This window comes from Larimichthys crocea, chromosome XXII, assembly GCF_000972845.2.
Source record: "Larimichthys crocea isolate SSNF chromosome XXII, L_crocea_2.0, whole genome shotgun sequence".
Taxonomy (NCBI): domain Eukaryota; kingdom Metazoa; phylum Chordata; class Actinopteri; family Sciaenidae; genus Larimichthys; species Larimichthys crocea.
Genome location: NC_040032.1, coordinates 9,854,516 through 9,870,179, shown reverse-complemented (window position 1 = coordinate 9,870,179; position 15,664 = coordinate 9,854,516). Strand labels below are relative to the sequence as shown.

The window sequence follows — 15,664 nt, the reverse complement described above, 5'->3', positions numbered from 1 at the left end:
GCTGGTGTTTCAACATGTTGTGCAAACTGTCAGGCTCGCTGTGTCTGATATGTGTCATGAATATAATATTCATCTATGCAAGAGTCGAAAATGAGACTTTTACAGCTCCAGATATTTCTTCGTCTCTCTACAGGAGCCCTGAATGGTCAAACTGAACACCGGCTCTGCAGGAGGACATTCACATTTTTTACACCGTCCCTGTCCAACCCTAACCCACAAAACATTCAGTCAGAGGTGTCTGAATCCTTCAGGATCTCATCTAAGTGTTTGAGCTTTGAGCGCAGCTTCGTTACGTTGACGCTCGTCACAGAGAAACGTACAGTCGTCCTAAACATGCACAAACTTTTGCAGAATTTGGGGTAATAACTGACAAACGGTGTCCAAGCTGACACAAAGAGCCAGACTGCAAGTCGATTATTACAAACCGATTACAGACCTGAGAGCGAAACGTAAAAAGAACACGTAGAACTCTTCTCTAATGTCTCCAGGCTGAACGCTCTGCACGGCCTGTTTTGACCCACGGGCCGAATGTTCAACGTTAGTAACGCGTCCCAGTTTCCAGCAGTGGGTCAGATTTACTCCAGCAGACTTAAAGTGTTTCACCTCAATGAGACGACAGTACGACTGTGTGAGTGATGGCACCTAACAACGTGAGCCAGCTGTTTGAAATCACCTTTCCTGTTCCATGTTCGAGGTTTTCTCTGAATGTTTTCGTTGGATATTGTTCGGTCTTCTCCAGAGAGCTCTCCGTGAACTCCAGGGAACTGATTTGTTTGTGGCTGAGAAGGAGAAATTGCTTATTTGAGTGACGGTTCTCAGCAAACTGCAGCGACGTGCATGAATATAAAGCTGAGCTCAGCGCTGCTGCAGGACCTGAAGGACCCGCTGCCATGTGGACCCACCAGCAGTGTGTCCAGAGCTCCAGTCCAAACCTCTGGATCACCCTGTGTCGCTGTTTTTTCATTGCAAGTTGATTAGTTGACAAAAATTCCATCCATGTCCTTGAAAATGATTAAACGAACGACTAAAATATCTGCATTAAAAATAAGATCACAGTTAAAGCCGCTCGCCCGGAGCAAACAACCTCTATCCTGAGACCGCGGGATGCTTCCGACTCTACAGGGGAGCTGGAGGTCAGTGTTTGCACCTCGAGGTCACGTCGCTGACCACACGGCTCTGTGAAAACCTTTAGATCAGCAGACGTGTTCTGGATCAAACTCAGGCTGGGATATTTTTAAAAACGGCGAATCGAGAAAAAAGGGGGTGAGGAAAGTGTTCGCAGCTCGTGTGGTGAAAATAAAATGTGTCGCTCGCACTCGGAGGGAATTTCCAAAGAGTGCAACACAAAACAGAGAAGGTGCAGAAAGTGGAGACTGGCAAGTACGCAGACGACTGAGTACACCTCGCGTAGGTTAGAAATAGAAAATATCAAATATCTGAAGATGGTGCGCGATATTCATGAGTACATAAACAACAACAAAGACCTCTGGCTCTTTCTGTAATTTCTGAATTAACGTTATCGACCTTCCACGAAGACAAAGTCACATTTCAAAAGGGCTGAAAGTCGCCGATTAAAGGAGGGAAGGCTAAAAAACGAGAGCACGCGGCGGCGTAAGGAGGATCTGAGCGTGTGAGGATCAGAAGGACTCCGCGAGGTCGAGGACGCTTCACGGATCCAAACTGCACTTTTGCTGACGCGACAACATCCGAGGGAACGTACTGAACGATGAACATTATATCTGTGCTGTTCTTATGAATATTCATCGTAAAAACAACAAGCTGGGAGAACTTGAATAAAAAAATAACCAAACAAGTTTGTGTGATTGTGTGTCAACATTTCTGTAGTAAGAATGAATTGCTGGTTGCTGGTTGCTGGTTGCTGGTTGAATCCAGATGAGAGAGATGATCTAAAAACAGCAGCGGTGGCAGAGTCAACACGCTCACATGTAGGAGTGATTTCTTCCTGTGTGTCTGAATGCAGCACACATCATGAAGCATTACATAACGTGGCTATGGAATGAAACTCTACATGATTATGCTGTGCGCATTCATTATGGAGAGCTGAGCGCTCACAGGATCTCATGACAGCTAACTATGACTGCTGGGTAATGTATTCATCCTGAATCCAGTCTGTCCTCTGTCCTCCAGTGTCTGTCCAACACCGACACAAAGTCCTGCTCTCAGTATTTTCAGGTGGTATTTCAGAGTTTGACTGTTGTTGCATCACAGAGCGTTAAGTAGTGAAGCGCTCACTGTGGTTCGCTCGGTCAGCTGTGTCGTCTCAGCAGGCGTCTCTCGGTCAGCGGGGGGCTCAGCAGGGAGCCCTCACCACCTCAGGTCCGCCCGTCTGAAAGTCACAGATTCACATTCGACGCCGTTTATGTCGCACACGCTGATGATGGGAGACAATACAAAGACTGACAACTACGCCGAAGTGATAATTACAGGATATTAATGCGTTAAATTGTCTTGAATCAGCTGCTTTACACAGCTTCACATTCATGTGTGACATGATCAAATGTCGTTTAAGCAGAGCACAGGTGAAGAGGATCCATGAAGTCGGTTACACAGCATCAGTCTTAAGTTTGCTGATCAGCTGACATCACACAGTGACACCAGAACTCCTACAAAGCTCATTTTACAGTTTATGAATTTCATTTTCAAACAGTGTCGCTGTCACGATGGTAAAGTTTGAACTGATTTTAGCAGCCATGCTTGTTACCAGTTATCATGTAAGTGAGCGGCACACTTTTGAGAACAGGCCGACTACAAAGCCCGTTCACAGCGTCCGGGGGAAACTCTGCCAACGTCGACTGAAAGAAACTGATGACGTGAAGTCAGTGACACTCTCTGTCGTTCACCTGCTCAAGGACACTCGGTGAGTACAGACATTCAAAGCTTCACAGCTCTCTAAGTGAGGATCAGACGACGGAGTCAAACTCAAAAGAAATGCAGCGATTTCTAATCTCATATTTGAGACTGATATTTCATTTTTTACTTCATTAATAACTGAAGCAATTAACTGATTGACTTTGGATGAATGATAACCTCCCTCAGATAACTGGATTGCATAACAGCTATTGTGGCAATGCTATGGATGCAAACCCACACACACACACACACATGGAAGCAGATCTGGATGTGAATGGAAGCAGATTACATTTGATGTTTTGCGTACGGTAACGTTACAACACTTTCCTCTTCCTTTGCACGAGGCACCGACTGGAGCTCTGCTGTCCTGCTAATGGCTTTCATGCAAAAGACAGCGTGAATATTTCACCACGGCTTTCAGGACCGAAGGAGTCTCAGCTCCTGCCACGTTCCTCAACATACTACACAACATGTGAGGAAGAGAGAGAGAGAGAGAGAGAGAGAGACCATCTTTAAGATCTGCAGGCAGGATGAAGAGCATGCCTATACTTAGGCTGCAGAAACCACTCAATGGAGATTTTTTACGCATAAATGGCAAAGAGAGCTCTGTCAGTTTCACTTAGGACGGCCTGTGCAAGACGTCAGCGTGACCTCATGTGATGTGAAGAGCAAGTTAAAGGAAGAAGCTGTGCACGGTCTCTGAATCATGGAAAATATTTGAAATGTAACACAAACACGGCCGAGCCTGATGGGAAAGTCACCGAGAAATGAACATTTATGCCGGTGCTGCAGGAAAAATCCTCCAACATTACTGCTCCATAAACTGCACTGTCCTCCAGCTGTCAGCATGCATCATATTATAACAATGCAATAATAATAATAATAATAATATTTATCTTGCTGCAGCTTTCTGAAGCGCTCGTGTGCCGTGCGGGGCAGAGAGGCTGCAGCGAGCGAGCCGAGCCACGAGCACGCCGACAGAAGTTCAACCCAACTTCTGCTGCCATGTCTCAGCAGACACACACACACACACACACACACACACACACATGCTGTAGTTAGAGGGAAGAGGTGAATCACTCTCTCTCTCTCACACACACACACACGGACTAAATATAACAAGATATAAACCAACAGTAGCAAAAATCAGGTTGGAGATGTGGAGACAAACGTGAGCACGTGCAGACGTTCATAAATACTGAAACATTCTCTCTCTCTCTGTCTCAGTCCATGTCTCCTTCTCATCCCCTCCTCCAGGTGAATCATTCATGCGCGCTTTGTCTCTTACCTTAGTGGTGACAATGCAAAGACAATCCATGCTGGAGCTCTCAACCTCAGCTCAGATTCATCACCACTAATATCAGCACACAGAGGAGAGAGAGCAGGGAGCTGCCAGCGTGAAGGAGGAGAGATGAGAACAGGTAGAGCTTTCTGAAGAAGAACAAGAAGAAGAAGAAGAAGAAGGAGGAGGAGGAGAACACGCACACACACACACACACAGTCGCACACACACACTCACACACGCCGGCGAGGCAGAGCAGCCACGGCGGACAGACGTTACTGCATGTGGGCCCCTTGTGAGGATTGGGATGCCTCCTCCACAGCGCTGAAGGCAATCAGGATTCCTAACGCCATCTCAGAGCGGAGCGTGCGTCATCCGCCAAAACACACACACACACTCACACACACACACACTCACACACACTCACACAAAGAAAAAAAACGTTTAGCAGCTGGCCTGGCCTCCAAAAATCATTCCTTTGCTTCTCTCCCTCTCATTCAGCCTCTGTCTCTCGTTCTCAGTTCATCCTCCTCCTCTCCTCCTCTCCTCTTCGCCTCCTCCTCCTCTCTCGCTCTCTCTCTCTCGACAAGGCAGCGTTAAGGGATGAGCGAGCGAGCGAGTGAGCGAGGGAAGAGAGTGAAGGACGCGAGCGTCAGCTCGGTGGGAATGAATTAGATTCCCATGCTCTGTGTCTCGCTCGCTGTTAGCTGCTGTGGCAGCCTGCTGGAACTTCATAATAACACGGGAGCTTTAATTTCATCTGCAGAAGTGTGTGTGTGTGTGTGTGTGTGTGTGTGTGTGTGTGTGTTTGTTACAAGCTGAAGAAAAGCAGGGAATAAAAACTTCTGACAGATCTGAACAAAAAGCAAACGTTACCTGAGCTTTCTGTTTCTCTCTTTGCTGCATCATCTCTCATCATCATGTCGATGTATCACAGATACATAAAGACTGCTGACGACAGCAGGAATGACAGAATGAAACAAAAACCACCGAGCGAACAGCGACTTCTGGAACAATGAGCTGACAACAAAGCAAACGTTCAGTTCAGTTAGAATAACTTTAAATAAAGACGCGGATCAAAGGATTCAAACACGTCTAGAACTTTATGGATCTCATCTTTTAAACGGCCAGAAACAGTTTCATTCAGTCGCCACCCACAAACGTGTTTTGTCATCACAAGTTCCAGAAACTAAAGTCTAAAGTCATTTGAAATGATCTCACGAGATGCTTGAATATGCAAAAAAAAAAAGCTTTTGCTCTCTCATGAAAAAACTCGACTCGATCTTCCAGGAACGATTACGTAAAAGCATAAAACATCCTCCTGTGTAATGTTTGCAGTATCACAGCGTCACAAACTGGATTCAAGGATTAAACAAAGTGCTGCTGAAGTTATTAGAAGCAACGTCTCTTTAAATTCAGTGAGATGATTTTTAATATCAGCTCATTTCTACCTTCAGTTAATCATTAAATAACAACTGTCACCTGCTGATGAACATTCATTAACTCAATCAACAGATGACACTAACTAAAGCAGAATATCGGCATTGTTTGATCATTTATCATTTTCATTATTCTTAGCTCAAGTCATTTCAAACAGAGTCTGATCCGCTCCTGTGTGCAAACATCCAAACTTTTCTGACTGACTTTAAATATCTAAACAAGTTCAATTTGTTTCTACATCTCAAGAACAAAACTTGACAATTTTCACTTCATAAAATCAAGAATTACAAGTTAATAATTCAGCCCAGTATCTTCATGAAAAGTCTGAAAACACAGATATGTTCACGACAGTTTGAGGGATTATTCAGATTATTACTACAAACACACTGTTGATCATATTCTTTATCACAAAAGATAACACAGGCCTTCATGTGCTTTGACCCAATAACCTGCCACATCAGTAGGATCCCAGATAAACTCAGCCACAGTCAATAAGCCTCTGAACTACAGGACTACATTTCCCTGCATCTAACCCGTCCTGGTACCTGTTTGCTGGAGGCATCCCGGTGAAGCGGTGTGCTGCAGAATCTGACCTGGATGACTGCTTTCATTCGTGGCACGAAGCAGCACCAACGTTACGCTCCCGAAACGCCGGCTGTTCTCACTCGACACATCCGGCAGCTCAGACTCTCTCTGGCAGAGCAAACAGGGCTAATCTGTTTTCAGGTGATGCGGCTCAGGCGGCTTCACCTTATTGCATTAGACAGGAGGAGCGCCTTAGCCCCCTTTGTCAGGGGCCCGCCGCTCATTTATAGGTGTGACAAACTTTGTGAACAACGGCTGCTAACAGCCCGAAAGACGGATTTACTGAAAAGCCTGCTGAACTTCTCTGAGCTGGCCTGCAGCTGACCCGGCACGTTCTGAGAAGACTTTTTCTGGTCATGACATGGTGACTGAGAATCTGCAGATCTGCTGAATAAAGTGGAAAAAAAGGGTTTCACGTGTGGCAGGTCAAATGTCTGACCGGCTCGTTGTTGTTTTCTTAAAAATGTAACACTGTAACATTTCTACAGACGGATATGGAACTTTTCTGATATGAGAAAACATGATTTTTGTTACATATGAAATAACAAAGCTCCTGATCGCTCCGTCACCCCCGACTCTCAAACACTTCGATGTCACACAGCTTCTGTCATGTCAGCGACGTCCACAGGGTGGAGATATTTATATTTTGGGTTGTTGTTGGACTGTGCAGCTGAGTTATGCTGCGTTACACTGGACTGATGAACCGTGCCAGGAGGGATGACGAGGTGAGATCAAAACGAACGAGCACAGACGAGTTCATGGAAACACAACGAGACTACAATCACACACAGCTAACGCACACACACACACACACACACACACACACACAGGAAGCATGCATGGCCTCCAGAGATAACTCACCACAGAGGTCTTGGTGCTGCTCTCTCCTGGCTCCATCCCGCTGTGATCTGAGCTGCTCTGCTCCCTCTGCTGGGAACAACAACCAGGTGCATAAGTAACTCTACACAACAACACAAAGTGGAACACAACAACGCCACAGGTGCATCAGCCCGTCAGGTAATGAGGCAGCACGATGCTCGGACAGGTAGGCGTGCTCTATCTAAGGCTGGTAACAGGATGCAGTTGTAAGAGTTATGTAAGAACTGGCACTGGCAGATAGATGGAGTCATCGTCGGCCGGTCAGCCTGTCTGCTGCTGCTTCTTTGGTAAGTCTTTAATTAGAAGCTGAGGAAGCGTAAGCCTATATCTGCCTGTGGCAACCAAAAATAAATCCTTGGCACGCTAAGACACGCTACAAACCCCGAGTACACGCAGGCCCGCGTTATCCTCCCTCTGTTTATAGTGCAGAACATTAAGATGCAGACTGGGCTCTGCTGCGTGCTGGCTGAGAAGTCATGACACCGACATCAATCCTGTTTAGACTGTATAATGTCGCTGTGGCAGCCATTCATCTCTTTGGAACAGGCCTAATGCTGTTACACAAAGATAAATCAGCCAGACTGAGCAGGTGGAACATCAGATACACGCCGTAACATTCAAATATTAACTCACTCATGACTTTTTTTACTAGATTTTGGGGAAGAAAGATGATGAAGATGAAGCTCCCCTGTAGGATTTGAACCCGGGACATCGTCGTCCACTAGTTCAACAAAGCAGCAGACGTTACAGACGTTACCTGCTGTTTTATAGAACTTTAACACGACTCTGCATACTGAGGACGAGCAGCTGTCTGATAGAACATGGTGAGCTGCATTAGTTAATGTTGCCATGCGTTAATACTCTCCAGATTTCCAGACTACAGTAACTCACTTCTCTCCGGCATGAATCAGAATCAGACAGACGGCTGCTTAGTGATTTTAGCTTCTCCTCACCGGCTTCTGTTTGTTTTTAGAAATGATTTGAAGATTTTACAGATCGGTCTTGAAGTGCACAAAGCAAAGACATGACGACACCGTACAAGGTCAAAACCAAAGGCGAGCGGGCTCGAAGAATCAGTGAATTCTTTTAAATCGCATCTTATTTACAATTTTATAGACTTGCTTTTATGTGATGTCTAATTTTTTTTGTTTTTATTCTATTTTTTACATTTATTTTTATTATTTCTTCTCATTTTTAGCATTTTTATTGTATTTTATTGTTGCTTTATTTAATTTATCGTTCTATGTTTTTATCACATTTTTATATATTTAGCTTTAATTGTTTCATATTGTCTGAAGCACTTTGAAAACTCTGTTTTTAAAAGGTGCTGTATAAATAAAGTTATTATTATTATTATGTTATTGTTTGTGATATTTCTGTGATTTGTTTTTTTATTATTTCTTCTCATTTTTAGCATTTTTATTTTATTTTATTGTTGCTTTATTTAATTTATCGTTCTGTGTTTTTATCCCATTTTTATGTATTTAGCTTTAATTGTTTTATATCGTCTGAAGCACTTTGTAAACTCTGTTTTTAAAAGGTGCTGTATAAATAAAGTTATTATTATTATTATGTTATTGTTTATGATATTTCTGTGATTTGTTTTTTTTTTTTTTATTTCTGTTTCCATCATGCACATTTTATTCATTTAATTCAGCTTAGCTGAGCTGCACATGTGGACTTTTGTTTTCATCGTTCGTCTGTCCAAATCTCACAAACAAACCCTGAACATGTTTGTTCTGGTTTATGTATCTGAATAACCCCTGTGGACCCCCCGCTCATTTATTTGGATGGGGCCATCTGCCGTGTCATTATTCCACAAGACATTTGCCTAATCTTCAGAGGGCTGTTCGTGGTGTATTGATGACCTCATGACGGGGTCATCGCTCTCCGAGGACTCTTCTAATCCCCTCCACTCATCCCGATCCTGCTACTGCTGGATGACCTCAGCGAGGTGGATCAGCAGCTCCTGCTGTTACAGTGAGGCTATTTTAAATCATGTACACATTGTGTACACACGGTACATTTAAAAATACATAATCATGTCCTTTATGATCAGTTTTTTTACTGTTACTGCAGAAAAACTGCAGCTATGATGCATGAGGTCGTGACTGTACAGACAAATAGGATTACTGCTGGATTACCAAACAGGTCCCATTCAAAGTCAAACATGCTATTATTGACACGGCTCGTCTGGATTTAACAACAGTTCAAAGTTCTTCTCTCATGTTTATGTGCAAACTTGAAATTTCTGTAACGATGGCTGTCACATTAAGGACACATTCATCCTCGTACTAACTCTGAGGAGATCACACAGACACTGTGCAAAAACACAACACTGTAACAGAGCGGAGGATGGTACGCGGGTGTCCGACAGCCAGAAATCAACCACAGCTAATTCTATTTCTGTCTGATTAGCAGGAATAACTCACAGAGAAGGAGCTGGAGTCAAATGATCCGGGTCGAATCTGACTTTAAAACTAGAGTTCACACAACAGATGGATAAAAACATGCTGGTCAGTACTCGCTACCTTCCTGGGTTTGAGTTGGTTTAGACATGAGGAGGACTGAGATCAAGGTGAGGAGGGCAAGAATGTCAGCCAATCACAGGCCGGGCAGGTAGAACATGTACTGTAATATATGTAGTAGAACATGTACTGTAATATATGTAGTAGAACATGTACTGTAATATATGTAGTAGAACATGCACTCTAATATATAAATAGGATGAACTGACTGAATAATGAAGCTCGTTCATACATTTTGTATTATCGGACTTCATGGTTTCAGCTTTGCCGCTCGTTTCATTTAAAAAACTAAATTAAAATAAATGAATTTCCTTCTTTTTGTTGTTAATATGCAGAGTATCTCGTCATTTATGATAAGACTCATAACGCAGCATGTGACAGAGGACACTGCAAAGACACATTTGGATGAATCTTTCATATCTCTCATGCTTCCTCAGTCCTTCATGGCCCTCAACCACTCAGCGCCGCTATTCATTCCCCTTAATTAGAATGTCACAGTGTGAGTGTGTTACAACATACAACACACACGTGCACACACACACACACACACACACACGGCGTCTTTCTTAATTTAGCCTCCTCCAAAGAGCACATGCTCTCTCAGACTGTAAATACATGCAGCCTGATGTACTGTAGGTGACAGGACGTGTGCCGTGCCGTGTGATGTGTGTTATCCTACATTAATCCTGAAAATAAATTAAAGCTCACGTGTATTTGGGTCGATGTGGGATTTCATATTTTTAAAGGAGTTCGATGACATAAGCAGCCAGTCACAGCTTAAAAAGAATATGTATAGTTTCAGAATTATATCTCATAAATTACTCGTGAATACCGAGTATTACAAAGTATTCCAGGCTCATTTAAGGAGCTTTGACACAGCATTGCAACAATAACAACATACATCAGCCAACGATATGAACAGAGGAGATTCTGGATCAAATACATGGTGTAAAAAAAATATAATACTGTTGGTCGATCGTGATCAGACACTTTATCAGGGGTTATTTTAGATGTAGGACTATTAGAAATTAGCAAACAGTTTGATATATTTCCCTTTAAGTCAGGTTTTCTGTCAACTTGTATTTTATTATACAACTGCTGTCACAAAGTGTTGTTCAAATAATCTGAATTTAACGTGTAAAACTGCTGGAGGAACCCTTTAAAGTAACGAGGAGCGGCAGTATTTCTTACAACTTATCTTTATCAAGTCGCTTTCACGACACAATCCTGTCCGCCACACGTCTAAACACATGAACGAACTCCCTGCTGTCAAAGCAATAACGATAAATTATGTTTCTATGCAGTCTGCGACATTAGAAGAGCTTCTGCTGCCTGTTCCCCAAATTCAAGATATAAAACCGCTGATTTCAATTTCCCTCTTCAGTGAACATGCTTCTTTTCTCTCTTATTTGTTGTTGATGATGAAGTTTTTTTCTGTCATGTAATGTTTGTCTCAATTTTGCCTTCCAGGTATGAGCTTTATCAGGATGTTATGGTTAACACCTTGTTGTCTTCTCCTGCCGCTTAAATCCTGAGGTAACACAAGGTCCCGTGTGGGCCTTGAGGTCCTCAGCAGTATTAGTTGTTTTGGCCAGTCTATCTCAACACTGTGGTGTCCAGGGTCACAGAGACCTGTTGCTGCCTTCATAGACATAATAGATAGCTTGTTGTTGACGGTCCAATCTGCGTAAACAGACATCTGTGTCTCCAGACTAGAACATGCTGACAATAACACCTCCATGGGTAAAGACATTCTCTTTGACTAATTCTGGGCGTGTAGTATTTGTGGTGTTATCTTGGGGTTTAAAGTCGATCCACCAGGATGAGTTGGGCAGAATGTGAGACCGACTCAGGCACTTCTGATGAACTTTGAGAGTGTCTCTAATTCAATAAATAATACAGCATAAGACATCAGAGGCTGCTGAACACTTTCTGAACTCCTGACCATTGACCTTTGACTTCAGCAACTTCTCCACAACCAGCACATCTCCTGCAGTCTGGAGATGTTTTTTACTGGCTTCTTTTAAACGCTTGGCTCCACACACACACACTCACCTCCTCCTCCTCCACCGGACATGCAGAGTGTGCGAGCTCAGAGTTTTGTACAGACACACTCTTCTCCCACTTGTCGGCCATGTGGTTGACCTCCTCCAGCTTCTGTTCGCAGCTCTTCTGCGTGTTGAGCAGCGTCACTTCATAGAACTCCTGGATATCTGTGGAAATATATAGTTATTATTGTAGTTAGGTATTATTACATGACTCAGAGCTGGCTGACTCACAGAAAACAGTTGAAGCAACATAGTGTAACTTTTCTCATAGACTGTGAAATCATGTTGATGCTGCACTGACTCCAGGTGAACGGCGTCTCTGCCATTCGTCACACAGCAGCAACTGTTTCACTGGTTCTGGTGAAACTGGATCATATTTTATGGAGGAAATGTTTTCTGGTTTTCCCTCTGATGTCCTCCGGCTGCTCCGCCTCAACTCTCTGTGATTTACAGAGTTTATGACGGACAGTGAAGTAAACTGCTGACCGGGAGCGGAGCTGGTGTCGTGCAGGACGGCAGCGATCAGAGCAACTCTTCTGAAAACTTTAGGTGACATCATGGATACTATGTCACACACATACAATGGGACTGCAACAAGCTGCATGTTTCCCTCATCAACAACATCAGTGCAGGAGTTGGTGCAAACATTTCCACGGTGTCAGTATGAGTCATGGCTTCATCAGCCGAGCTGCACCAGAACCTTCTGCAGTGATGGACTCACGTCTGTTGGTGCATCATTACAACATCTACCACAAAGCATCTACACTGTGTCTTTGTTTGGCGCCCAGTTCAGATGCTGTTATTGTTTTAGAAACGCAAACACCTTTTTTTCTGAATGGATAACCGCGTTTTTAACCAAAGATCTCCGACTACAACAAGTGATCCGCCACGCCGCGTCCAACGCCTCGGCGCCTACAGATAAAAAGACGCATTTACATTTAAATAGATCTTAACAAAAACAAACTATTAGCATTCAGCACCAGACGCGGGATCATGTGTCTGTCCCACTCAAACACACAAACCAGCCCAGTGAATTCTGTTTTTAGAAACAGGAAAGACATGAAAAGACGTCAATAAATAATTAATATTAAATACTGGTGGAGTAAAAACAAACAAACAAAAAACAGTGCTATCTTTTTTTTTGTAATTCAGATGGAAACAGGCTGTTATGAATGCAAATGAATGCAGAAAATCTTATGCAAATCCCCAAAAGCTCTTGAATGGTTGGAGTACAGCAGGGTGAGAATATGTGTGCTGCAAAACATTTATTTATTATTATTATATTAAAGATATGCAGTAAAATCAAACTCTGCCACACAGCATGTGACGCAGACGCTTTCAAATTTGTCTCGTCGTAACTTGTTTCACTGTAAAAGAACTCAAAATGTTACTAAAGAGAAGATCTAAGCAGACGTCCATCAGCAGCTCCACGTCTAAACCAGCACAGCTGTGAAATTGACAATCAAAAGAAATCTTCAGCTTTAAAATGACAGTCAGGAAATTGCCAAGTGTAACTCACAGTGCAGTAAAACCTCCCTGCTCTCTCCGCTCATGTTGCGTTGCCGCTGCTATCCCGTGAAACAGTGCTGTGCTGTGGGAGGACCAGATGCCTGGTGGCAAGCGACCAGCGAGCCTAATCCTCAGACACAGAGGCCGCCTGTTCCCTTCAGTTCAGACAATGACCTTACACCCGGCGTGGCTGATTTCTAATTCAGCTCTCCTCTGGGTAATGTGCTTAACACAGCCAGAAACTCTCTCCTTAATGAACAGATGAAGTGCTTCAACGGCTCATCAGCAACCAGGCCCCCAAATCTCCTCTGAGCTCTATCGAATATCAATACATATCTGCAGATATCTGTTTATAGAGATTAATATCTACAAACTCTGCTACACTAATGTTGTTTTTTATCATGCTGCACAGGTTAAATGCCAGATTTTAAGATTTTAAATCATGCTGCACAGGTTAAATGCCAGATTTTAAGATTTTAAACCTTCAGTTAATTAAATAGTACATTAAATATTTCATTTTTCTGACCCGTCTTGATCGTACTGTGTGAGAATATGTCATCAGGACGTTCCCTACATTTAGATGAGAGATGTTTGGATGGATACTTTATAAAGTTTATAAAGTTATAATTAAAGTTAGTCAGTTTTTGTGAATGGGGCCCGTCTGCAGGTGTAAAGTTGTGCGTAACACCGCCCTCCTCCTACTGAGATGATCTTTTATCACAGACAGCATGAGAGCAAAAATCACAACAAGCACAGAGCGAGCATGAAGTGAAATAAACTGTTTGTGCATTTTAAATATTTGCTTAACAAATATCCCAAACTGGCGTGTGCATATGCTCCTCTCAGCCTTCAGAGTTATCGTGCGGCAGGTGAACTTCTAACGTTAAAAAGTGAGACAGGTGAATGCATCGACCGGAAATTCATCAAGTTATATAACAGGAAACAGCAAAATGTTTATTCATGTAATTACACTTTAACAGTGGAAGTATGGGTTAAGCCCTCGGCATTAACTGATGATCCACAGGATTTATCAGAAGATACGACAACAAAATCCCAATCTGCTGAGTACTGCTGTCAGCAGGGCCACATGTATCGTGACGGCCAGCACAGACACACAGAACTGCTCAGCTGGAGAGATTTTTATTACCATTTATACAACAATTAGTTCAGACTGGCTGATTAGATTGGACAGTCCATTAATGCTGATATAGAGCGAGACAGCACTAACGACATGTATCGCTCTTTAAAGGTGCTCTAATGGCGGTTACATTAACATTATATTAAATGTTTTCATCCATCTTAGATTGTAACAAAGATGAACGTCAAGTAGTGACCATTTCCTGCACACATGATAATAAACCTGATCAGCCACGACAATACACAACATCCAGACAACCTTATCATACTTAACAGTTACCTAGTGTTTCTGTAGCGTTGACAGAACGTTCAGAAATAAACATATTATCAGTTCCATGTGCCGTCCCTTTAAGAAATATTGAACAATTCATCAATTCATTACGTGTCCAATAAAGGACGTCACATGACCACAGTCTCCGTTCAGTATCAACATAATCCACAAAAACAAACTTTACATTTTGCATTTTGTTGCCTCAACAACTCGAGAGACGAGCGCAGAAATGAGGCGAACATGAAGATTTCTCACTGAAATAAGGACTAATTATTATTATTATTATTATTGTTGTTGTTATTATCAGTTCAAATCTCATTTTAAAGTTTAAATAAAGCATTTTTGATTTATGGTGTTTAAAACGAAGCCCTGCATCCAGTGTAGCAGCATCAGCAGCAGTATAGGACGTCTTTATTGTTTGTTTATGGGTAATGTGTGTTATAAAAATTAGGATTACACTGAGGTACAGAGGTTTTACCTCATATAGATAGTGTGTGTGTGTGTGTCCTTTCTTTTGCATGTCTCGCATTCTTCCCTTAGTTGGCCTCTGATTTACTGAGGCTGGCAGGGAGAAACAATTATAAATCAGTAGTACAAGGACAGGAGAGACAGACTAGGGGAGTACCATGTGGATATAAAATAAAATGCTCATTCTTGAGCAGAAAACCAAAAAGGAATGTTATGATATTATCTGTATCAGTGGGGAGGTGTCCGAGACAGCCCATTTTTTAAAAAAGTATAAGAACCAATTGATAGTTAAACGCTCCTTCTTGTACAAGAATAATAAATCCAACTTTGATACTTTGGATCCAGTCCTTCTTATTCAGGGGTTCTTCTTTAAAAATTCTCATAATGTGTTTTTCTTTATGTCCGTGGGAAAATAAATTACCTCGACATCATTGCATATGTTGTTAAAGCAGTAACACTAAATGCCTTCATCCTTTAAAAGGTGCCTCACTTTCTCTGGTCACATCACCTCTCCTCGGCTTCCAAGCACTCGACTGTTTGCATGCTGCTCTCGGCCCGTTTTGGGTTTCCTAGGCAACCCTGCAATCCTGCAGAGATTTGCATCCTCTTTGACACATATGTTCCGCATATGGCAGCTTCCTTTAAC

At 42.7% G+C, this 15,664-nt stretch overlaps 1 protein-coding gene across 14 annotated transcripts in view; it reads right to left on the bottom strand.

Moving 5' to 3' along the window:
* Nucleotides 1-15,664, bottom strand: part of dlg2 (discs, large homolog 2 (Drosophila)) — a 138,716-nt gene that overhangs the window by 106,649 nt on the left and 16,403 nt on the right. For 11 of the 14 annotated variants that reach the window (XM_027273595.1, XM_027273599.1, XM_027273598.1 and 8 more), the window contains exons 3-4: nt 11,641-11,798; nt 7,040-7,108 (exon numbers count right to left, since the gene is read on the bottom strand). In XM_027273595.1, coding sequence (XP_027129396.1) covers nt 7,040-7,108; nt 11,641-11,798 — 227 coding nt within the window. Of the gene's footprint in view, nt 1-4,159; nt 4,300-7,039; nt 7,109-11,640; nt 11,799-13,152; nt 13,197-15,664 lie in introns of those variants that run through there. The other 3 variants (XM_027273602.1, XM_027273596.1, XM_027273610.1) reach the window with 3 other exon arrangements.